General features: G+C 30.0%; 3 protein-coding genes across 4 annotated transcripts; 1 reads left to right on the top strand and 2 right to left on the bottom strand.

Annotated features, from left to right (window-relative positions):
• Positions 1-65: 65 nt before the first annotated feature.
• LOC100782075 (transcription factor MYB17) lies at positions 66-2,925 on the bottom strand. 2 transcript variants are annotated; one of them, XM_006606047.4, is made up of 4 exons: positions 2,735-2,925; positions 2,121-2,360; positions 1,331-1,460; positions 66-962 (listed from the first exon to the last, which is right to left on the bottom strand). In XM_006606047.4, the coding sequence occupies exons 2-4, from the start codon at positions 2,251-2,253 to the stop codon at positions 296-298; spliced, it is 930 nt and encodes a 309-aa protein (XP_006606110.1). In that variant the 5' UTR covers positions 2,254-2,360; positions 2,735-2,925; the 3' UTR covers positions 66-295. The 2 variants fall into 2 exon arrangements, with proteins under 2 accessions (XP_006606110.1, XP_025983260.1); XM_026127475.2 differs by having other exon boundaries at positions 2,121-2,925.
• A 5,628-nt stretch (positions 2,926-8,553) lies between these two features.
• LOC100781527 (25.3 kDa vesicle transport protein) lies at positions 8,554-10,845 on the top strand. Its single transcript, XM_003555328.4, has 5 exons — positions 8,554-9,020; positions 9,332-9,492; positions 9,677-9,820; positions 9,946-10,013; positions 10,321-10,845. Exons 1-5 carry the CDS (start codon positions 8,830-8,832, stop codon positions 10,417-10,419), a joined length of 663 nt encoding a protein of 220 aa, XP_003555376.1. The 5' UTR covers positions 8,554-8,829; the 3' UTR covers positions 10,420-10,845.
• Positions 10,846-11,318: 473 nt separating this feature from the next.
• Positions 11,319-14,203, bottom strand: LOC778167 (transcription factor LAF1). Its single transcript, XM_003556054.5, has 3 exons — positions 13,822-14,203; positions 12,791-12,920; positions 11,319-12,044 (listed from the first exon to the last, which is right to left on the bottom strand). The coding sequence occupies exons 1-3, from the start codon at positions 13,955-13,957 to the stop codon at positions 11,498-11,500; spliced, it is 813 nt and encodes a 270-aa protein (XP_003556102.1). The 5' UTR covers positions 13,958-14,203; the 3' UTR covers positions 11,319-11,497.
• Positions 14,204-20,434: the final 6,231 nt, after the last annotated feature.

Raw genomic sequence — 20,434 nt, 5'->3', positions numbered from 1 at the left:
ACATCAACAACAGCTTGGGCCAGCATATACACATAAACAGTAGCAGTTGAAGGACAAGAACAATATCATTAACTCTGAATTCATTAATGTTTAACTTTTAGCTACAGCCATCAAGTGGAGGGTAAACTTGATCTCTTTCCACTATTCTTCTATCTACCTTTTTCCCCCTCTACACCAACTATTGAAAACCAGCTACATGGTGAGCGCATTTACAAAAAAGAAGAAAGGGCAAATAAAATTTTCCCTATCAGTTCAAAGTATTGCCTTTCTATGAAGAAATATGAAGGAGACTATCTTAGTCACATGTACCATCAAGGAGATTTTGGAAATGATCATTGTGTCCCAAGAATCCCATATCACTATCAGGCATATGTAGAAGGTGCTTCAGTGCAGAATCAGAAGTATCAAGAAATTCATAATTGCCGGAGTCAGAACCAGCTGTGTCATCATCAAGCTTTGGTTTGTAGCTACTTGTTTGTTCATGAACCATGCTCACATCCTCAAGCTTTGGAATGCAGCTACTAGTTCCAGTGTTGGTTTTCACCTGCAATGACACATCTGAACAAGACTCCAATTTTGATGAAGATGAAGGTTGTGAGATAAGGCTTTGACTCACTACTCCTTCTTCCTTTCCCTTGATCATGCGAAATGATTTTCCAACCTCTGAATGCCAAAGTTGAAGAAAGTGATCAGGGCATGTTTTACTCGTTGGCCATGAATTGAGCATTGTGGATTCCAATGACAACCTTGCCTCTGTCTCAACTCTCACACTCTCCCACTGTACCATGTGCCGCGTCGAAGGAGATTCGGACTTGACAATGGATTGATCAGGAATCACACATAGCTGTTTTGCTCTTTGGGAATGACATGATCGAAGGAGACGCTTCTTTAGATGGGTGTTCCAGAAGTTCTTAATCTCATTGTCTGTTCTTCCAGGTAGTTGAGATGCTATAGAAGCCCACCTAAGTGAATACGATAATATCACAAGTACAGATTAATGCAACCAAATATTAAAGTATGGAGGTCAAAGGTTATTTATGAAACTTGAAAGTCCTCATTCTCCTTAAGTTTTAATTAGTATACAAGGAATCCTTGATGGCAAAAGGGATTGAAAGAATGACAGTTAACAAAATGAAAGAACACTACGCATTGAAACTAAAACAATATCCGTTGGAAGTGACACATTTTTTAGTATCAAACATGTATATTACTATGCAGCTTATGAGTAAAATAGGCCTTCAGGACCAAGAGGGTTTGGGTTTAGGTTTGGTGATATGCATGTGTATTGTGTACATGTTGAAAAAAATAAGCAAATGGAGCAATGTGGTACCTGTTGCCAAGCATGCCATGAAGTTGAACGATTGTACTTTCTTCTTCACTAGTAAATGGGCCACGCTTGATGCCTGGGCGAAGATAGTTTATCCACCGAAGCCGACAACTTTTTCCACATCTTAGGAGACCTAGTTCATTGTAAAAATATATTGATTAAATGATTTTTCGTTGAATAATTCCTCCATCTTTATAACCACGCTTTCACCTTTCTCCTTCATATAGTGGAGCAAATTTTCACCCTTTTCATAGCACGCACCAAATCCCCCGTCCAACACAAATTTCCAAAACATTTTCCAAAGGGAAAAGTATAATTGGATCAAAATAAGTTCAATGCATATGCCAACAAATTTGGTTGCAGTAAGTATAGAAACAACACAACTAAATTAACAATTTAAAGTTGTCATAAGTCCTTTTTTTTATAAACTTTTACTTAACCCCCCCCCCCCCCCCCCCCAAAAAAAAGTTCTATAACATGCAGAAATTGCTGCTAGGAGAACACAACCAAAAGCAACAATCGGGGGTTTTCTTCATTATGAAAACAAGTCACATTGAGATTGAAGTTGATTCAAGAGCAAGCTCAAAGTTTTCACTAACTAATACCTAAAACCTTGAAGAAAAATGAAAACTTCAGAGAGATAAGAAAAGAAGCCCCATTCTTCCTAATCTTAAAAATTTTCCAAAAAATATTAGAAAAAAAAGGCAAACATAAAAGTACTCCTACCTTGCAAGAAATGCAAAAGCAGAGAAGAAGAAAGTGAGAGAAATAAAGGAATAATAAGAAAATGCACCTGCATGTTTGGGGAGTGAACGCCAACTTCCATGGCCATGTTTCTGGATGTAGTCAACCAAAGCTTGGTCTTCTTCGGGTGTCCAAGCTCCCCTTCTGACCCCATGTTTCTCACAACAAGGTGCTTTGCCCATCTTCACCACTCATTACCACACCAAACCACAACAATTAATAATATTTAATAACACCCCTTTGTTTTTTTTACCTTGTACTCTCAATAATAACCTTGCACTTGCACACACTGAAGTGATAACAATTGGGGTCAGGGTCTACTCATCATAACCAAAAAAAGGAAGAAGGGAAAGAAGAGTGTTGCAGAAGGAAACTGGAAATTAAATGCATGTGTGGATAATAGGACAATGGGGGCGGCTTAGAGGTCCACTACTACAAGGGAAGGGTCACATTATTTATAAGCATAAAAACATATATACCTCTGTAACGCAAAGTGGTGTGGTTCTTAATGGCGTCATAAAAAGCAAATATAGATATCAGAATGCAAAGAGAGAAGGAGGTGGTGTAGCAGGGAAGCCCCACTGTAAGGGGATGCAGAAAACGAGGGAAGTGATGGAAAAGAAAAGGGTGCACTTAAATATCAAAATCCATATGCATCATTACCTTGAGTGCAAGTGCAATGCAACTGTGAGGATGAGGGAGAAACGTTCTGTCATGGTTAGTGATTTGAGTTGAGACTTGAGGGGGTCACAAACAACAAAAGGCAGAAAGATAGTGTTGAAACTTGGGTTGGAGCGGTGGAAGATAAGACAAGAGAGAGTGATGGAATCAAATAAATGGCAATGACATAATATCTAATGAATGTTCATTGGTTAAGGTGAAGAAGAGTCTTGGGTGTTGACGAGGTGCATTTATGTTCTGAACTGCCCCACGAGTCAAACCTTCATCAACCTTATATTACATTTTTAATTAACTTTAAATCTTAGATTTATAAATCTATTTTTTTCATTTTTATCTAAGCACTGTCTTCTCGTACTTGTACTCCAAGCACTGTCTTCTACTTACTTCCCTCCTTTGCATTCCTACATTTGACAGACAACATCTTGGCATTTTCATTTTCGGGTTTTCACTTGTATGCCTTGGGTTTTAAGTTTAGGGAATTCAAAAGTGAAAATGAGGTCCAGTTTGATTTGAATTTGATAATTGACTCCCAAAGGATGAAAGGGTTGATATTTTTGTGCACTTCTATTATGAATAATATGTAATTAAGCTTAGTCCTTTAATAATTTTTTGTGTAAGTTTTAAGTTTACTTTCTCAAATTGTTAACGTGTATTTTTATTTTTAAGAAAGAGATTAATATATATTAATTCTTACTATAATTTTAAGCTTAATTATATATAGTTATTAAGAAGGGGGGAAAAAATTCATGCCAACAATCATAATTCTTGCAAATCATGAATCCCATAATTCACTATTCACAAAATTAACCCAAATATATTCTTTGAGTATGTTTATACATTTTCATATAATTAAAAGATTTTCATGTTTGGTTTCAATAAATCTTTTCCAAATATATAGGTGTTTTTCAAACAAAAAAAAAATATTCATTCCGATAAATAATTTCTATCAGATATGTATGATCTAAGGTCCACAAAGTTGATGTAGACAATGACACGACGTTCAAATATGCACGTTAATCTTTCACGTCATCCCTAATATAGGAGCATGGACATACAGCCCTTAACAGTCGAGCTACTAGGCCGACAAGTTAATAATAAGTGCCTCAAAATATTTGAATATTAATAATAATATTACAACTCCTTTTTCAAGTTGCAGGTACTTAAGTATTTAATTATCTATAAGAGACGAATTATCTATAAGCTATTGTCTACAAGTTGTACATTATCTACAAGAGTTGTTACATAATTGTTACAGTTCCTACAATCAAAAACCTGAAGTTCATATCTCATGCTATAGTTCTATTTCACCATTTTCATCTTATTCTCAACTCACTCACGTATTTATTTTAGCGTTGGAGTCCTTTGTTTTGCAGGTCTCCCCTTGTGTTCTAATACCAGAGGGTACATATAGTCCAACATGTAAATCATGGAGTCCATCCAAGATACTACATCGATCTTAACGTCAATCAACTCCAAATTTCGGTAAGTACAAGATACATTTTTTTTATCGAGATAGGTAAACTCTTATAGATCCATCCTCCAAAAGAGCTGGATATGATAATTTTTTATTATCTATTTGTATGTTGCATTTAGGAATGATAGATCGCTCCTGAAAAGGAATTTATTGATAATTCTCTCCGAATTGGTTGGATGGAGGTGTAATAATTTATTTCATGGGCGATGTCTCTATTTTCAAGTCCAAGATGATCCAGTTATGTCAGTTATTTCACGGTAAAACTTTATTATCTAAAATTTAAGATATGTTAGAAACACACTTTACCCATTCCTTCAAATACATATTATCTTATTGACTAATATTTATTAAAAATTATAAAATCATGCGAGAAAAAATTAAATATGATATTAGAACAAAAAAAATATTATTTTGAATAAAATTTTACCAATAAAAAAGATTGCGTTTAAAATACTATGTTAAAGTATATTCTTAAAACTTCTATTAAAATTTTAAACGTTTTTTATTAATCATACGAGAATCATTAATAAGAAACTGTTTGTGTGATGCACGAGTTAGTTTCAAAGGGAAGTAAAGAAAATAAATATTTTTAAATAAAAATGTAAAATTAACACTTCAAATTTTTTTATTAACAACAATAAAATTAAAAATTAAGAATATTTTTCTTGAATAAACATTCTATTAAGATAAATTCTCGAAACTTTTCAATATACAACATTGATTGTACAATTTTTAAACATGCTCTCGTTATTTTCTAGTTTGAATCCCTTTCTAAAATGCAATTTGAAAAAAGTAACATAAAATTGTCCGTAACTAAATACAAATCTTGAAAGATATAGTCCAACAACAGAAGAAAGTATTCGGCTTGACATTTATTAATTGTCATTGCAAACATTGGGACAATTTGTTTAAAATTAAAAAAAAAATGTTTCTAACCATGATTTAAAAAAAATTCTTTTTAAAAATAAAAAATATAATCAGTTTAGATAAAGACTATATTTGACATGAGATTTTAATTAATTTTTAGTTTTTTTAATAGTTGAAAAACTTATTTCACTGTTTATAAATAATTTTTTTTAGTTATTTTTAGTCTTTTTTAGATGTTACTTGAAATAATATTTTTAAAATAATAGTTTTTGCTATAAAAAAACTAGTTTTTACCTATTTATATATATATATATATATATATATATATATATATATATATATATATATATATATATATATATTTATCTTTAATATATTTATCAAATTTTATGATTTTTTTTAAATAAATTATAATTTTTTATTTTCTTTATTATTTTTCATTTTTTAATTATTTTAACTGTTAATAGTTTTGTCGAATATTTATAATTTAATAAGATTAATTTTTTCAGTTTTTAACTTTCAGCTACTTTTTTTTTCAATTTCCTTTCCACTTATTTTCTAAAACATAACTAAATACAAAAAAGTAAAAAAAAAAATATTTTATTAAAAAATTATTTTTTAACGAATGAATTAAAAAAACAAATGAATTCAAACAAACTGTCCCATTATTTCTGAACAATTTCATAAATTATTTTAAATATGTTTATTTCTTCTCAAGATGTGTATTATAAATTATTTACAATTAAAATTTTAAATTATTTTAACCATGGATTATAAATTGTAAAGTATAATGCTTTTAGTTATTAATTATTGTTCTCTATTATAGAGACTTAATTACATATATAGTAAACTATGATTTTTAAAATACAATAAATGAGAGATATAACATTTAATAACACAAATATTAATTGATTTAATATAATAATTAAGGTGGGTAAATATTTATTGTCAATCATGGTTATGTGGGTAAAATATTTTATTTGAGGTAAATATTTCTCAACAATGGCTCAAGAATTTTTTTTATGAAGATTGAAATATTATATGTAGGCCTATGTACATATTAAATAAGGTAATTTATTTATTGAGGTGATTTTTTTTTTTACATATATTTATTGAGGTGATTAAAATTTTAACAACAATAAATTAATTTTCAATTTCAATTGAAATGTTTATTTTGATAAGGAGTTTGACGCTAAGTTAACGGTGAGTTTATTTAAACTAAAAAAAAAACTTTAAAATAAACATTTTTTATATAAGTATTTTTTAAGTAATAGATAAGAATTATTTCTTAAAATAAGAAAAAAAAATACTTTTTTAAAGCAAAAGTAGCTTATACAAGCAACTAAAAAATAAATAAAAAATATTTATTTACTAAAATAAATACTTATTTCAATAAATAAATTTAAATAACTTGACCTAATATTTATGTACAAAACCCTTTTTCTTCTGTACGCTAATTAACATAGAAGTTGTAATCAATGAATTTTTTTCTAAAATTTTGCAAGCCAAATGTTAATTAGGCCCCTAGTTAAGAATTTAAAGTAAAAAGATTTTTATTGAAATATATAAAATAATGGTGTTATCCATTATTTTTTATGTACTTTTATATAATTTTCATAATAAATATGATTTTCTTTTAATTCATTAACCATTATTCTTAATATAAATATTTATGGGTCTAAATTTACCTGTAATCCAACCCAGTCCAATTATAATGAGTTGAGTTTGAGTTGAATTTGATTCAACTCAATTAAAACTCAATTATAAATGAGTTGGATAATGAATTTTATTTTTTTAATTCAACCCAATCTAATTTATATCATATAATTTAACTTATTATATATAAAACACATTAATAATTTTTAGGTCATAATTTATTAAATTATTAAATTAAATCATTCATATATTTTTCTTTTTTAAGTTATTAATTTTTATTTTTATCTTGATTTTGTTTATATTTTCCCATGTTAATATCATATTTTGTTTCTATTTAAAATTAAAAAATTGAATTAACATTAAAATTATTAATTATATTAATTTAATATTTTCATAATTTGACCTCAGTATATTTAATCATTATATATTTATAAAAATTTAAATTAAAATAAATTATTGTTCTAAAAAAATAATTTTTTTAAATATTAAAACCCAATTAATCTAATCTATGATCGGGTTGGATCAAAAGAATTAAACAAACCCAACGTAACCAAATCAGTAAAGTTTTCATAGGATTAAATAACGAATTTAGTCCAACTCATGAATACCCGAGTCTTTAAGGACCGATCAACAAAACTTTTTTAATTAAGGTAATTAAACGTGCATTTAAGAATTGACGAGAGAATAAATAGATGAATTATCATTTGAATGTATGTCATAAATACATTGGAATATGTATCATAATTAAAAAATTTAGAATTAATTACATTGGAATGTGTGTCATCATGTTGTGCTAAAATTCATAATAATTATCGGAATGCATGTCATAATTATAAATTAAATTGATTTTTAAAAAACTTACAAATTAATTTAAATAGATAAATTATCATTAATTGCTTTCAAAATTAGATTATTATGTGCAAAACTGCAAATTTAGGATGTGTTTGGTTTGGTTGTTTTCTGTTTTCATTTTCACTGAAAATAGAAAATGGTGATGAAAATGTGTTTGGTTGGATTTCTAAAAATATTTTCAGTGAAAATGAAAATAGAAAATAACTAAAACGAAAATAATAAATTCTCGTTTAACAGAAATATTATTTCGGGTAAAATGAAATTACGGTGGTAATAAATGTAATTTTAAACAAATCTAAAAATACAAAAAAACAAGAAGTCAATATATCATAAATTTTTAGTATTTTTATTTCATGAAAACAGAAAACAAGAAGTAAAACTAAATATATTTTAAAAATTCTAATCTTTTAAAAAAGAAAACAGGTTTCAAAAAATGAAAACAGAAAATTAAAATGGAAACCAAACACACCGCCCCCTATGTTAGGCGAACATTTTCAATCAATTCATTTTGTGAAGGTCATGAAAATGCCGCGTGTAACTTTTCTTTTTTAAATATTTTTTTTGTATATAGTATAGAGTACATATATAATATAATATAATATAAAATTAAATATTCAAATATATTAATAATATATTACAAAATTTAAATGAATTAATATCAGTGAAATTTTTTAAATTACTTTAATTAATATATTAAAATATATATTATTCAAGTTATCAAACATTTCATATGCATGTGGTTTCTTAGGCTTCTAAGAGATGTTAACATTTTTAAATACAGTATAATAGCAAGGATATATTATTCTTAATTAATTTAAAATATATATGGTATACCTTTTGTGATAGTGGATGATCGATTACCCAAATTACAATACTCATCTTGCACCAAAAAATGAAAAAAATAAAATAAAAAGCAACAATTTTCCACGAGGACAATGATAATTGAAAGAACGGAAAAAAGTGCTAAAGAAGGGAAATGCATGTTCTTATTAAGGGGTTAATCATATAAAGCTTTTTCTGCCACCCCTTATCTTTTGTCCTCCCATAATGATTCCTTTTGCACACACTAGGAATAACTTCTTTTCCAAGTTCTCTCACTCATTCCTTCATCTCACATTCTACGAAAAGGCCTTACAAATAAATCCATCTTAGTCATTAAGAAAGGAGAACAAATCCATTAGTTGAGATAAAAGAGAAAATTTCAGAGACTTGTTTTAGTTCCAAGGAGATGGTTAAGGTAACTATAGTTGGAAGGGTAAGCGATGGATTGCCTCTAGCACAAGGACTGAGATACATGAATGAAGAGTATGGATATCTTTCATGTTACAGGCAACAAGCAGAGTTCATACTCCGAGAATTTTCAAGGGGAGCATTAACAGCTCCCAAGATGACTATTCATATTGATAATTTCTGCTTCAAGTATCCTTCCCTTTTTAATTTTTTTTCTCTTCTTTTAATTTCTTTCAAATTAAGTTTTGGTTCTTTTAACGATGAAGTTGTTGTCATGCTTGCGATTTTCTGTTATGCCTCATATTCTTCATTTACTTGTACCCTTTTATCACAGGCTAATCTTTCAGGAAATAGAGTTTATGTCGAGTCTATTAACATTCCATTTAAACCATAGACTTTAAATTAATGGCACTTGCCTTTTTTGGTTTTTTATTCCTCTCTAGTTTCTTAAGTTGCATTGCAATAAATTTTGATTATGATTATACTCTTTTGGTATTAAGCTACTTGGTCGAGAACGGAGTTGTTTTCATTGTGTTGTGTGAGTCCACGTACCCAAGAAAACTGGCCTTCCATTACCTACAAGATATACAAAAGGAGTTTGAGAAGTTTGATAAAACCCTCATAGGCAAAATCACAAGGCCATACAGCTTTGTCAAATTTGGTAATTCCCTTGAACCATTAGTCTGCCACAATGATATATCATTGTCAAGCAATTGGTGTTAATATTTGCTAAATAAGGAAATGGAGGTCCACTCCCCCCCCCCCCCCCCCCAAATATATTCTCTTTGTGACATTTATGTTTTTGCCATATTTCCTTGCCAAAAAAGTCACAATTTCTTTGTCAGATGGTATAATCGCAAACATTAGCAGACAATACATTGATACAAGAACTCAGGCCAACCTATCAAAACTTAACGCTAACCGGAAACAAGATTTAGATATTGCCACTGAAGACATTTACAAAATTTTAGAAAGGAAGAGAAATTCAGGTAAGATTATTCCCTCTCCTCAACTGTTCATATTGATGCCTTTGTTTGCACTAAGAAGCATGAACTAAGTGAAAAACAAGTTATGCAACTTTTTTTGGTCACACGCCAATATCTTATAATGACAGAAACAATGAGAAGATTACCGGTTACTCCTCAACCTGAATCCACAATATGGTGCTCCCCACAACTTGAGGTATGCTAAAGTTGAATGCTCTAAATTTTCTTTCTCCATTTTCTAGGCAAGAGAATTGGAAAAAAAATGTTACTTGTTATACATCCCATATTGACAGGTGATATTATTATAAGAGGGGGAAAATCCTAACCATGTATACTAGTTTTATATGATTAAGTCTAAATTCAAATTTATATGATTAAGTCTAAATTCAAACTTTAAGATGGTATCCATCTCCGGTGTGAGGGGGTATGTTGGTTTTGTTAGGTTGAATCAGACCAAATCCAATTCTACCATTAATTGTTCATTTTATTCTTTTGGAGCACAGGTGATTGCATTGAAATGGACACCTATTATGATCATTGTCATTACTTCGATGGCTCTTTTATGGGCTAGCTTAGCCCTCACAGATGACTTTATTGTTTGAAGCTGGTGGCAATCCCTCAGATCATGACTAAAGATGATGGTTTAATACCATAAAACTTCAATACGCTGCAAGGACTTAAAATATGTCATGGCCCACTAGTATTAAATTTGATACAACATTGATGTTGCAGAAAAAATAAAGGTATGGAGTGGCCCATTGCCATCCCTTCCCCAGCACATAATCCAGGGAAAACAGAGAAAGAGAGATACAGATTGAAGAAAAACTCTGATTTGTCACGGAATTTCTACTCTCTACCTTGAAAGTGAAAATTTTCCTTTTAAATGAGCTAGTAGCCTAGTACACTGACTTGTGCACTCACACGAGTTGCGCATTGATATTTTTATATGTACTAAATCATTTGTAAATATGGTAACAAATTGGTATTTATCAAATTTATCATATAATTTATGATTATTATATATATTAATAAGTTGGTGTCCATCTTTCTAAAACAAAAAAAAATAAATAAAAGTTGGTGTGTCTATGTGTTTTCATATCTACTTGGGGTGTGTCCTTAATAAGGATGGTTTGCACAAAATTTACTTGTAGGAATGTTAAAGCCAATCTAACTAGTCAACTTGTTTAATCCATCTTACTATGAATTGGATTGAATTGCATAATTGAATGCATCAATTATGTAATGGTCTCAAACCCCCTAATAATTTATTCACACTACAGTTATTAGGTGGCATGAACCTTTAGCATTTTGCAACCATCAGTAGTAGCAGCTCTGTAGTGTGATATTTTACAATCATATCATATTCATATACATGGCCAAATTTCTGCACATTAACCCACTAGCACTTAATCAATGCCAAAAATGTTTTAAGATTTTCAGTAAAAACATTGAAGACCCCGGAAGTTGACTTCTTAATTTGAAACGAAATTAAATATATGCATGCAACGACAAATCTGGAAGAATAAAAATTAATCATGCGCGTGGCATCCTATTGTATAGTACATACAACTTGCAATGGAATTATTATTTTATATATATTGCTAAAGTTTGATTGTTTTCAGTATGTATAAAATTAGAAAATGATATTATTCCTTGCTGACCAGCCCGGAAACTTAGCTCTCATATGTACATTATTGCATCATTGCTTATGCTGAAATTGCTACTTAAGTCAACCCCAGGCATACAATGAATGTAACCATTTTCCACCATTTGATTTCCATACTTAAGCTGTGAATTGAACATCTCAGGGGCTGAAATGTTACTTACACATCTATTATACTCTCCACCAAAGGGTACCTCTGACATGTCATGAATTGCAGCTTCATGAAAAGATGAATTTTGATCAAATCCATTCCTCAAACCCAAAGAGTCAACTGAATTTGCAGAGTTTAAATGATCCAGTGAAAGCCACTCAGCAAATAACAGTTTTGGTAAGGAACTTTGAGAAGCCTCTTTGGTGAAGTTATAATTCAGTGGGCATTGAGTTGCAAGATTTTGGAGAGAATGTGAAGAGTCCATAGTATCTGAGCTTGAGCTAGCATACTTAATTTGGTTATGAGATTCCATTTCCTTAGCTTTGGCCACTCTCTTTTTCAAATATGAATGCCAATAGTTTTTAATCTCATTGTCTGTCCTTCCAGGCAAATGCTGTGATATCCGTGACCACCTAGCCAATATAATTCAAGTTGCTCTCAGCAGTCTTAATTAAAAGTGGAAGAAATTATAGGAAAGAAATTACACTGCAATATTTTATTTTACCGGAAAGTGGTGTTGAATTTCTGTTCTGAATTTTGGGATGTCAGCTGTTAATTAATGTTACCAAGTCACATACACACATTTTTTATGTGAATAGATTGTTTTCAATGTATATAATGTTTGATGATTACTAATTGAAATATATGAAGAGGCACTCTGACATTCTATAAAATGGACAAATAAAATTGGGGTAGATTTAAATTAAATATACAGAATTGAGGAATAGTAGAATAGACTTTTTTGTTTTCAATTTCATCCCTCTTAAAAAGAAAAGGATTATGCTTTTTAAGCCAATCATGGCTTGACTGACTTGTCAGTTCTTCCTTCAATTTTTCATTTTAAAAGGACCCAGTTGCTTTTATAGAACAGAATTAAATATTAAACTACTTCCAATCCAATTGCATTCCCTAGCTTAAGCCTCAAATTCCCTAGCTTAAGCCTCAAATATTGAATTAGAGACTGTTTTTTTATCCGATACTTGCACCATTTTGTACTGATGAAAACTTAATTTAACACTTGACACCTATTCCTGACAAGTCTTCATCAATATTTTAGACTGAAAATTACAAAATTTACTTATTCCGCATCAACTTGCTCATAAAAGTGAAACTATTGAAAATTGATAAAGTGAAAAAAGATTTACTCTTTTTGGCTTACTTGTTGCCTAGCATGTGGTGAAGGGTGAGGATTGTCTCCTCTTCCTGTTTGCTGAATTTCCCTCTCTTTAATCCTGGCCTTAGATAGTTAATCCACCTTAATCTACAGCTCTTTCCATTCCTTTGCAAGCCTGTACACAAATGTATTTGCCCCAACAATGTCAGGTAAAAATTTAAAAAATGATATAAATGCCCGATGGTTGACTATAACACTTTTGTTTATTACCAGCTGAATTTACTGAGTCAAAATGCTGGTCTAGTCTGCCAAAAGGTGTAAAAAGAATTGTCAAATTATTTTGTTTTTCTTTTAATCGTATTAGTACGAAGTAACTCCCCTCAAGAATTATGAAATTCTAATAAGTACCAAGTCATGCATTTCACAAGTATTTTTAACTAAGTCAGAATAAAAAAATGGATGAAATTAGTTTAATTAACAGAGTATTACTTGACTGATAATAACAAAATCAAACAAAAGATAATGGAATTGGATTGATTTTCAAATTCAAATTTAAAAGTCAATCATACTTAAATCGAACCAAAAATTTATATATTTTTAAACTAATATTTTAGTTAGAAGATTTTTATATTGTACGTGCTTATTTGAGAATTTTCTTATGTTGCCACAAACACCCCTTCGTACAAGTATTATTTTTCTTATCAATAATATGGTAATAAAACAAATATATAATGTTTTCATACCCAGAATTGATTGGACAAATGTATAAGAATTAATTCAAATAAAGTGAAAAGAAAAGCTTATTAAGACATCTCAAATTTATAGATGTTAAAATCAGTTAAACATGTCCACATTTCCATTTGATAACATAATCTGAGTTCAAATAAATAGTAGGCGTACTTTCAAATCAAGGAAGAGAAACCTTTCTTCAAGAAGACCAAGGATGTCTCCATTTAATAATATAACGGTATCAAGAGTATGGAATAATGCCCCTTTGTCAAGTACATATCAAGAATATGCTCACTGTGGTATGATTGACAAAAAGGTCACAAACAGGGAAGAAGAAAGAAACCAACCTGCCTTAATGGGGACAGAACTCCAACAGCCATGACCATGTTTAAGGATGTGGTTTCTGAGTTTGTTGTCTTCTTCAGGTGACCATAACCCCTTCTTATGTTTTGGTTTTCCCTTTTCCAATGGCTGGTACCCCATTTTACTTAGCCTCACAGAATTCCACTTCAATGGTAGGCTTGGATTCTCTAGAAAGAGAAAACACAGCAGACTAAGAAAGGAGGGAATAACATTTGGTTGGGGAAACAGTGCACAAACAGACTTATATATAAAAATACAAGAAAATAGTCGTGCTTGTGCATTTTTTTTCCCATTACTTGTTCACAACAGGCGTTGAAATAACAAAATAAATGTAATAAACCAAGAAAGTTCTATTGAATTAAAAAATTCTGTCCTGCCCCAAAGGGTTGAAAACTTGTTCCACCTTACTGAAATTCACCTTTACAGACTCAAAGGGTGCCAATTTGGAAAATGTTGGAACTTATGGTATCATCATTGTTTGCTATCAACTTTAACACTAGATCATTGACGAATTCTACGACGGGAAAGTAAAGTCATATGTCCAAAATCTCCAAAAGTTACATGATTTTTTTTTGGTACAATATTGATGGCGAGTTTGATTTTGCATTCAAATTGCATATTTTAAATATTTTTGTGACAGATGTGAAAGTGTTATTTTATGTGAAGAATTTCAATTCGTTAAAGATAAGAAAATAGTGTGCAGTCTTCACGTACAACATAAATTAATTTAACTGATGAAACTTCCTTTTGTTCTCTGGCCAGGTAGACTGAATAATGGTAGTGAGGTAATAATAGGAATGCAGCTATGGATTGGAGCATACTATTCATTGAGCTAGTACCTAAACCTTATAGGTTAGGCTTATTCAAGTCAACTTCATCTCGTGCCGACACATTCTTTACCCTTTAAGAGCAATTAACAAAGTACTGCATAGTAGTATTAAACTTGATCAATCGTCACATTGTTTTTAAGTGTAACTAGTTGGACCCCATAAATACAATAAACGTGGAAAACTATTCAAAACTGATCATTTTATTATCATTCACTTCCGAATAATATATGTATTTTCATGAGTAAATTTAAATCCTGTAAGTTCATATGCTTTTTAGATTATCGATTTTGATCTTCAGGGTTTTGCATCTACCTTTCGAATTATCAGGTACTGCATAACTCATTTTCAAATAAGGTCAGAGATGGTAAAGAGACCTGCTTTTGTTGATGCTGCTTGCATGTTCGCTGTTCTTTTAACTGGTGTCCACTATTAAATTGAATGAGATCCAGTTGAGTTAGATTAATTTTGGGAAAATATGAAAATTGAAAAAAAAGAAGACCAAATTATACTTATAATAAATTTAAAGGAATGTAAGACATGGCTAACAAAAACAAAGACTAAGAATTGCTGGGAAAGAAACCTAATATATTTTTTTCTGATCCGTGGGAATCAAAGAGAATGGTGTCGGAAGTTTATAACAACTCACACGCTCTACTCAACCAACTGAACTAGATCAAGAATAACTCATCAAATTATTATTTGATATAGAGTCAATTTTTGTTACAAACTTAATGCAGTTAAGAAACCTGTCTTTGTCCTGTTTCTGTGGCTGATGTATGCAGTAGATGAAATAAATGGCAGCAACAGTGAACCAGATAAGCGTGAAGAATCTACAAGCGGGTGCATGTTGAAGTTGCTATAGGAGAAAATTGTCCTTACAAGAGCCATTACACTTACACTTGCATTATTGCAAAAGGAACGTTTGTACAAATTTGGCAGATAATAGTAGATGATAACATAGCATTGATGGCGGATAACATCAGGATAAAAACAGTTAACTTGGGGGAAATGGTTGCATCAATTTTCAGCAGAGGATCAATTTCTGTTGCATTAGTTCATATTTCGTATGTGGGTTGTATTAACTTGTGGATTGTTATCGAGTATAGTTGATACTGTAAACAGCAGTGCTATTTAGTGCGTTGCACGAATCTTATACGAAAATAAATATTGAAATCCTAGTAGTTAAATTCAAATTAAAAATTTTAAATCAAAACTTCTAATAGAAATCAAAGGGGGAGCGAGATTGCAAAATTTTGGTACTAGTACAAATTCGTGCTAAAGAGCATTTCCCTACTATAAAATATAGATTTTAGTTGATTTTAACAAATGGTTTTTCTTCTTCTGATTTTTAACAGAACCCCTCTTCTATGGGATTATTTTTCATTTGACTGATTTACCAGTTCGTACAAGAAGTCATGAACTAAGTTTGAGAAAAATTATGTTACAAGGATCAACTACTCAGAGGTAGGTAAAGGTTAGGATTAACTTATTTTTATGATGGCGGAAATAGAAAGTAATCCTCTCCATTCCTAAAACTCACGTGTTTGGTTTAGCAAATTAAATATAAAAAAATATTCACTTCTTGATTTTTTTTAAATGATTATTTTCTCTAAAACAAATCCTAAGCAAACATATTATTTTCCTTGAACACTTTTCTACGGAACCTAACGATGACTTCACTTTGCTTTTGATCAGTTCAGTTGAAAAATAGTTCATGCACAATATTTTTACACCGTTAATCAATAAAAATTAACATATAATTAATAATTTTATTAATTTTTATAATAATTATGTTAAATTCATTTATAACATGATATTTACACAATCATTTAACAAGAGACTGTCATGTGTGATATTTAGGATGATTTCTAATAAATTCACAAACTAAAATGTTTACACTTTTTTTATTTGGTGGAAAATATAAAATCTTTGCATTATCGTATAAGATGGTGTTACATTCACATGCAAGAAAATTATTTATTTAATAAATTGCTGAATAGGATTGGTATGTAACCCATTAGACGGGAGACACAGATGCCAAAAAATAAAAAATATGAAAATTAAACTCATAAAAATTAAACACATTAGGTGATAAATTGATTAATTAGTTGGCACATGGAGATGTATCCCTAACTTCTTCCAGAGAAGAAGGACGATCATGTTTGATACTTGAATTTTAAAATGGAATCTGAGGAGTCCCCATGTATATCTTCAAGTTGGTAGTGTCCCTTCAATCAGGCATATACCCAAGCAAAACAAGCCATTGACTAAGAAAATGATCCTCAATTAGTTTGTCAAGGAACACGGGAATCCTAGTGCGACACGACAAAGGTACAGCGTTGGTGAAGAAATTCCCAAGCGCGTATGTTTGTATTTGCATTATTATTCCAAATTTGAGATTATCCAACCAATTAATGACTTGATGAGATCAACAAGGAATCACAATTATTGTTGAGAATTGGGCAATGTGGTTCTTCAATACATAAACAAAACAATATTTTATTTGTATATTTAACTGATATACCCCACTGGAATCCCTTTGCCACATTGCACTTTCTTTAACAAAAAAAACTGGTTGAAAAACTACACACAAAAAGTTCAACGGGGATAAAAAATTGTCACGCATGGTCGAAGGTTGGCCTCCTCTAAGTAGCAAGAATTATTCAGTTTGTCAAATAATATTAAATAATAATATTGATGAGAACCAAGAAAATAAAGACTTTTCTAATTAACTGCCCTTTTAAAAGACTAACTAGATAGATAAATAGAAAGAACTTATTAAAACAACTCTAAACCTGCAATGAACTTAATTTCACAACTTGTAATTACCTAGAAATTAAATTGCAGGCATGCCTGAAGCTCTAAAGGATGTAATATCATATAACAAAACTTGAAGCATAATGTGCTCTACTCTACAATTGTTTGCTTCTGCCTAAACTATGGGACAATTAATTATCTTATTCTCCCTAAACTTGTGGAAGGAAGAAGAATCATTATCTGCCGACTCTTATCCTCTGGGGCACAAAGGAATCTTATAATTGTTGTTGTTTTGCGCTTTTAACTAAGGTTATTCATTTAAAACTTTTTGGTCCTAAGAGAGAAGATATTTTGATTTTATCAACAAAAGGATTAAGATATAAAAAATAGAAATTGGGCTTAATCTTTTTTATAATAATCAAATTGATCTCTTGCATTAATTTTTTATAAGAATATCTTTAATTATGATTTATTTCTCTAAGTTCAGTAATAGTAGGTGAGATGCATTAATGTCTTGTGCTCTTTGAGTGTTTAACTTTGTCTTGTATGGATAGAATTTTGAGAATCTTACTTTGCTCTTTCACGCACATAGTCAATAAAAGTGAAAGTAATAAATAGTTACTCATGAGAGAGAGAGAGAGACTAAAAGCAATAAAAAAAAAAGAAAAAGAGTAAATAAAAGTGTGTCTCATTATTAGTAAAAAAAAATAAAAATAGTGCCTCATTTTTTTTTAGATACAGAAACAGAGGACGAAAACGAGTACGACGCTACAAAGCGCGGAAAAGAGACACTTCCATCATGGCCGAGACTTGCCACTTCCAAACCATGGGGAAAAGACTGACAGATGATGGATTGGGAACTAGTGTGTCTCATTAATGTTAAAGTAGTTTTGAAAAAAATATGTAAATTTAAGATAAATTTAATGTCACTAACTTGATTAATTAATTTTCTTAATCCTATTAATTTAGTTAGTTGAATCTTATAAAAAAGACTGGAGAAAATATATTAGAATGACAAGTGTGAGTAAAAAAGTCTAGGTAAAAATAAGCAATTTTAGCAATATATAAGGAGAAAAAACTAGTCTATCTAACACTTTAACGTTTTGGACTAAATGTGATGGGCATCACTTATACAGGTGGCTCATGACTTGTTGACAAAGATTTTTCTAGTTTTTTAACTCTTGGTAATTTTCTAACACTTTATTTATAGAGGGAATGATGATGAGTGTAATTACGAGATTAATTAAGAAAGTAAAAATAGAAAACATTATTATAAAAATAACTTTATTTAGATTTAAATATATTTTTAATAATTATTAAAAGTACCGTAGTAATTTTTTATCTTACCTTATATATAACAAAATAAAATGTACTCCTTAAAAATTAAAAATCATATGTAAGAACTAAAACCATGTGCTTTTAGTTCTTAAAAATTAAAATTCGAGTACTTTTAGTTATTACAAACAAAAACTTATTTATTTTTTTACCCTAGTTACTTTGTATTTAAATTTCTATCTGCGTGTAGCATAACTTCACAATTTCATCTCCTATTTAATCTCGATACTTCTCTCCTTTTTTATTTTTTATTTTTTATTTTTTAGAAAATGTAAAGAGGCGCACGCTTCTCTTTCTAATAATAATAATAATTAATAAAATTTGGGAACATCGTTATATAAAAATATCAAAATGTATTTTTAAATATGGAAATACATTAAAAAAAATACTCAAAACTCTTCCCCTCAACATGAGAATGTAAACATTCTTAAAAATTATAGATGTTGGTAATCAAACTCGTTTATAAGTATATAGGATTTACTATATATTTTTATGCCCCATACCATACTACACTTGTCCTCCATGACATTATTTGATTCTGTTATGTGCTATGATAAACTTATGATTGAGTATACGACAGATTAAATAGATTAAAAGATTGATGACTAGAACTGTGTACACTACTATGTTATACAATAAAGCCGTCTAGCCAATTCAAAAGTGCTCGTTAGTTACATAATTGATACTGTTGTATATATATGAAACCCCCTACCCCTACCCCAATTAAAAAAAGAAAAGAAAAGATATTGTTCTAAATTCAAATCGTTGCTTGTTAGCAATAAAATCTCTAAACAAACAATATGGTACCATGCCAGAATATAGTGCTTCAAAGTTTTTGACATGTAATTTGTATTTTTAGTATATGCAATGGATAAATGCTTTTTTACATAATTAAAATTTGAATTTAATTTATAGTACTGTCAGTGCAAAAAAAAATTACATTGTCCACCAATTAGAATTCATATTTTTAAAGCAATTAATGTAAAAACCAATAAATTTATCATTCTTACGGTTTGTAATTGAAAAACAGAATAAAAACCTTTGAAATTGTTAATGCATATACTATTTATTCTTTAAAATTTATAATAGATAATTATTTTTAGCATGTAAAATTATTTTCTTTGAAAATTTGGAATTGCTTCCTTCCATCCCAAAACTATTTTTCATATTTGTCTTATTGGCGTTTTCTCACTAGTATCAATAAAAGAAATCACACAATGCCTTTGGACTTTGGTGACGCAAAAAGTAATAAAGAAAGTGACCTTATTTGAATTTGTTGGCACACAACTTCACCAAGCGTGCACTACTAGCAACAACTTCCAGAAGTAGTGGATATGTTAAAACTGTCTTTAATATGTAAAAATACATTTTAAATTTTAGTCATTGTTTTATACATTTTGCCACGAGGATTATGTTTGAATTTCAAATGTATAATTTTTTCCATTCAATGCCTTTCACCAGAAAAACTAGTAATGAAAACCAATGCCCATTCCTTTACCCTTTCCTATTGTAATATTGGCAACCTGAGCAGGGCAGAAGCAACAGACATGAGATCAAACACTACCTGATCACCTTCATTTCTACTAGGCATTAGATGCATATAGCCTACTAGTTGATTACTTGATTCCCTCTTGGGTTGATTGTTGATAACCGACATCAACCCACAGTACAATGA

The sequence above is a fragment of the Glycine max genome, chromosome 20 (assembly GCF_000004515.6).
Source record: "Glycine max cultivar Williams 82 chromosome 20, Glycine_max_v4.0, whole genome shotgun sequence".
Classification (NCBI taxonomy): domain Eukaryota; kingdom Viridiplantae; phylum Streptophyta; class Magnoliopsida; order Fabales; family Fabaceae; genus Glycine; species Glycine max.
The sequence above is the reverse complement of the archived record's forward strand: the minus strand, read 5'-3'. Positions and strand labels throughout refer to the sequence as shown.

Bases quoted from the DNA above. Each gene is read 5' to 3' on its own strand.
- LOC778167 (XM_003556054.5), bottom strand. From the start codon at position 13,957: ATGGGGTACCAGCCATTGGAAAAGGGAAAACCAAAACATAAGAAGGGG. The intron at 12,921-13,821 runs GTTGGTTTCTTT...ATTTGTGTACAG, and splicing joins TTCTGTCCCCATTAAGGCAG to GCTTGCAAAGGAATGGAAAG. The intron at 12,045-12,790 runs GTAAGCCAAAAA...TATATTGGCTAG, and splicing joins CACCACATGCTAGGCAACAA to GTGGTCACGGATATCACAGC.
- LOC100781527 (XM_003555328.4), top strand. From the start codon at position 8,830: ATGGTTAAGGTAACTATAGTTGGAAGGGTAAGCGATGGATTGCCTCTA. The intron at 9,021-9,331 runs GTATCCTTCCCT...TTTGGTATTAAG, and splicing joins ATTGATAATTTCTGCTTCAA to CTACTTGGTCGAGAACGGAG. The intron at 9,493-9,676 runs GTAATTCCCTTG...TTTCTTTGTCAG, and splicing joins ATACAGCTTTGTCAAATTTG to ATGGTATAATCGCAAACATT.
- LOC100782075 (XM_026127475.2), bottom strand. From the start codon at position 2,253: ATGGGCAAAGCACCTTGTTGTGAGAAACATGGGGTCAGAAGGGGAGCT. The intron at 1,461-2,120 runs GTGCATTTTCTT...ACAATGAACTAG, and splicing joins TTCACTCCCCAAACATGCAG to GTCTCCTAAGATGTGGAAAA. The intron at 963-1,330 runs GTACCACATTGC...GTATTCACTTAG, and splicing joins CATGGCATGCTTGGCAACAG to GTGGGCTTCTATAGCATCTC.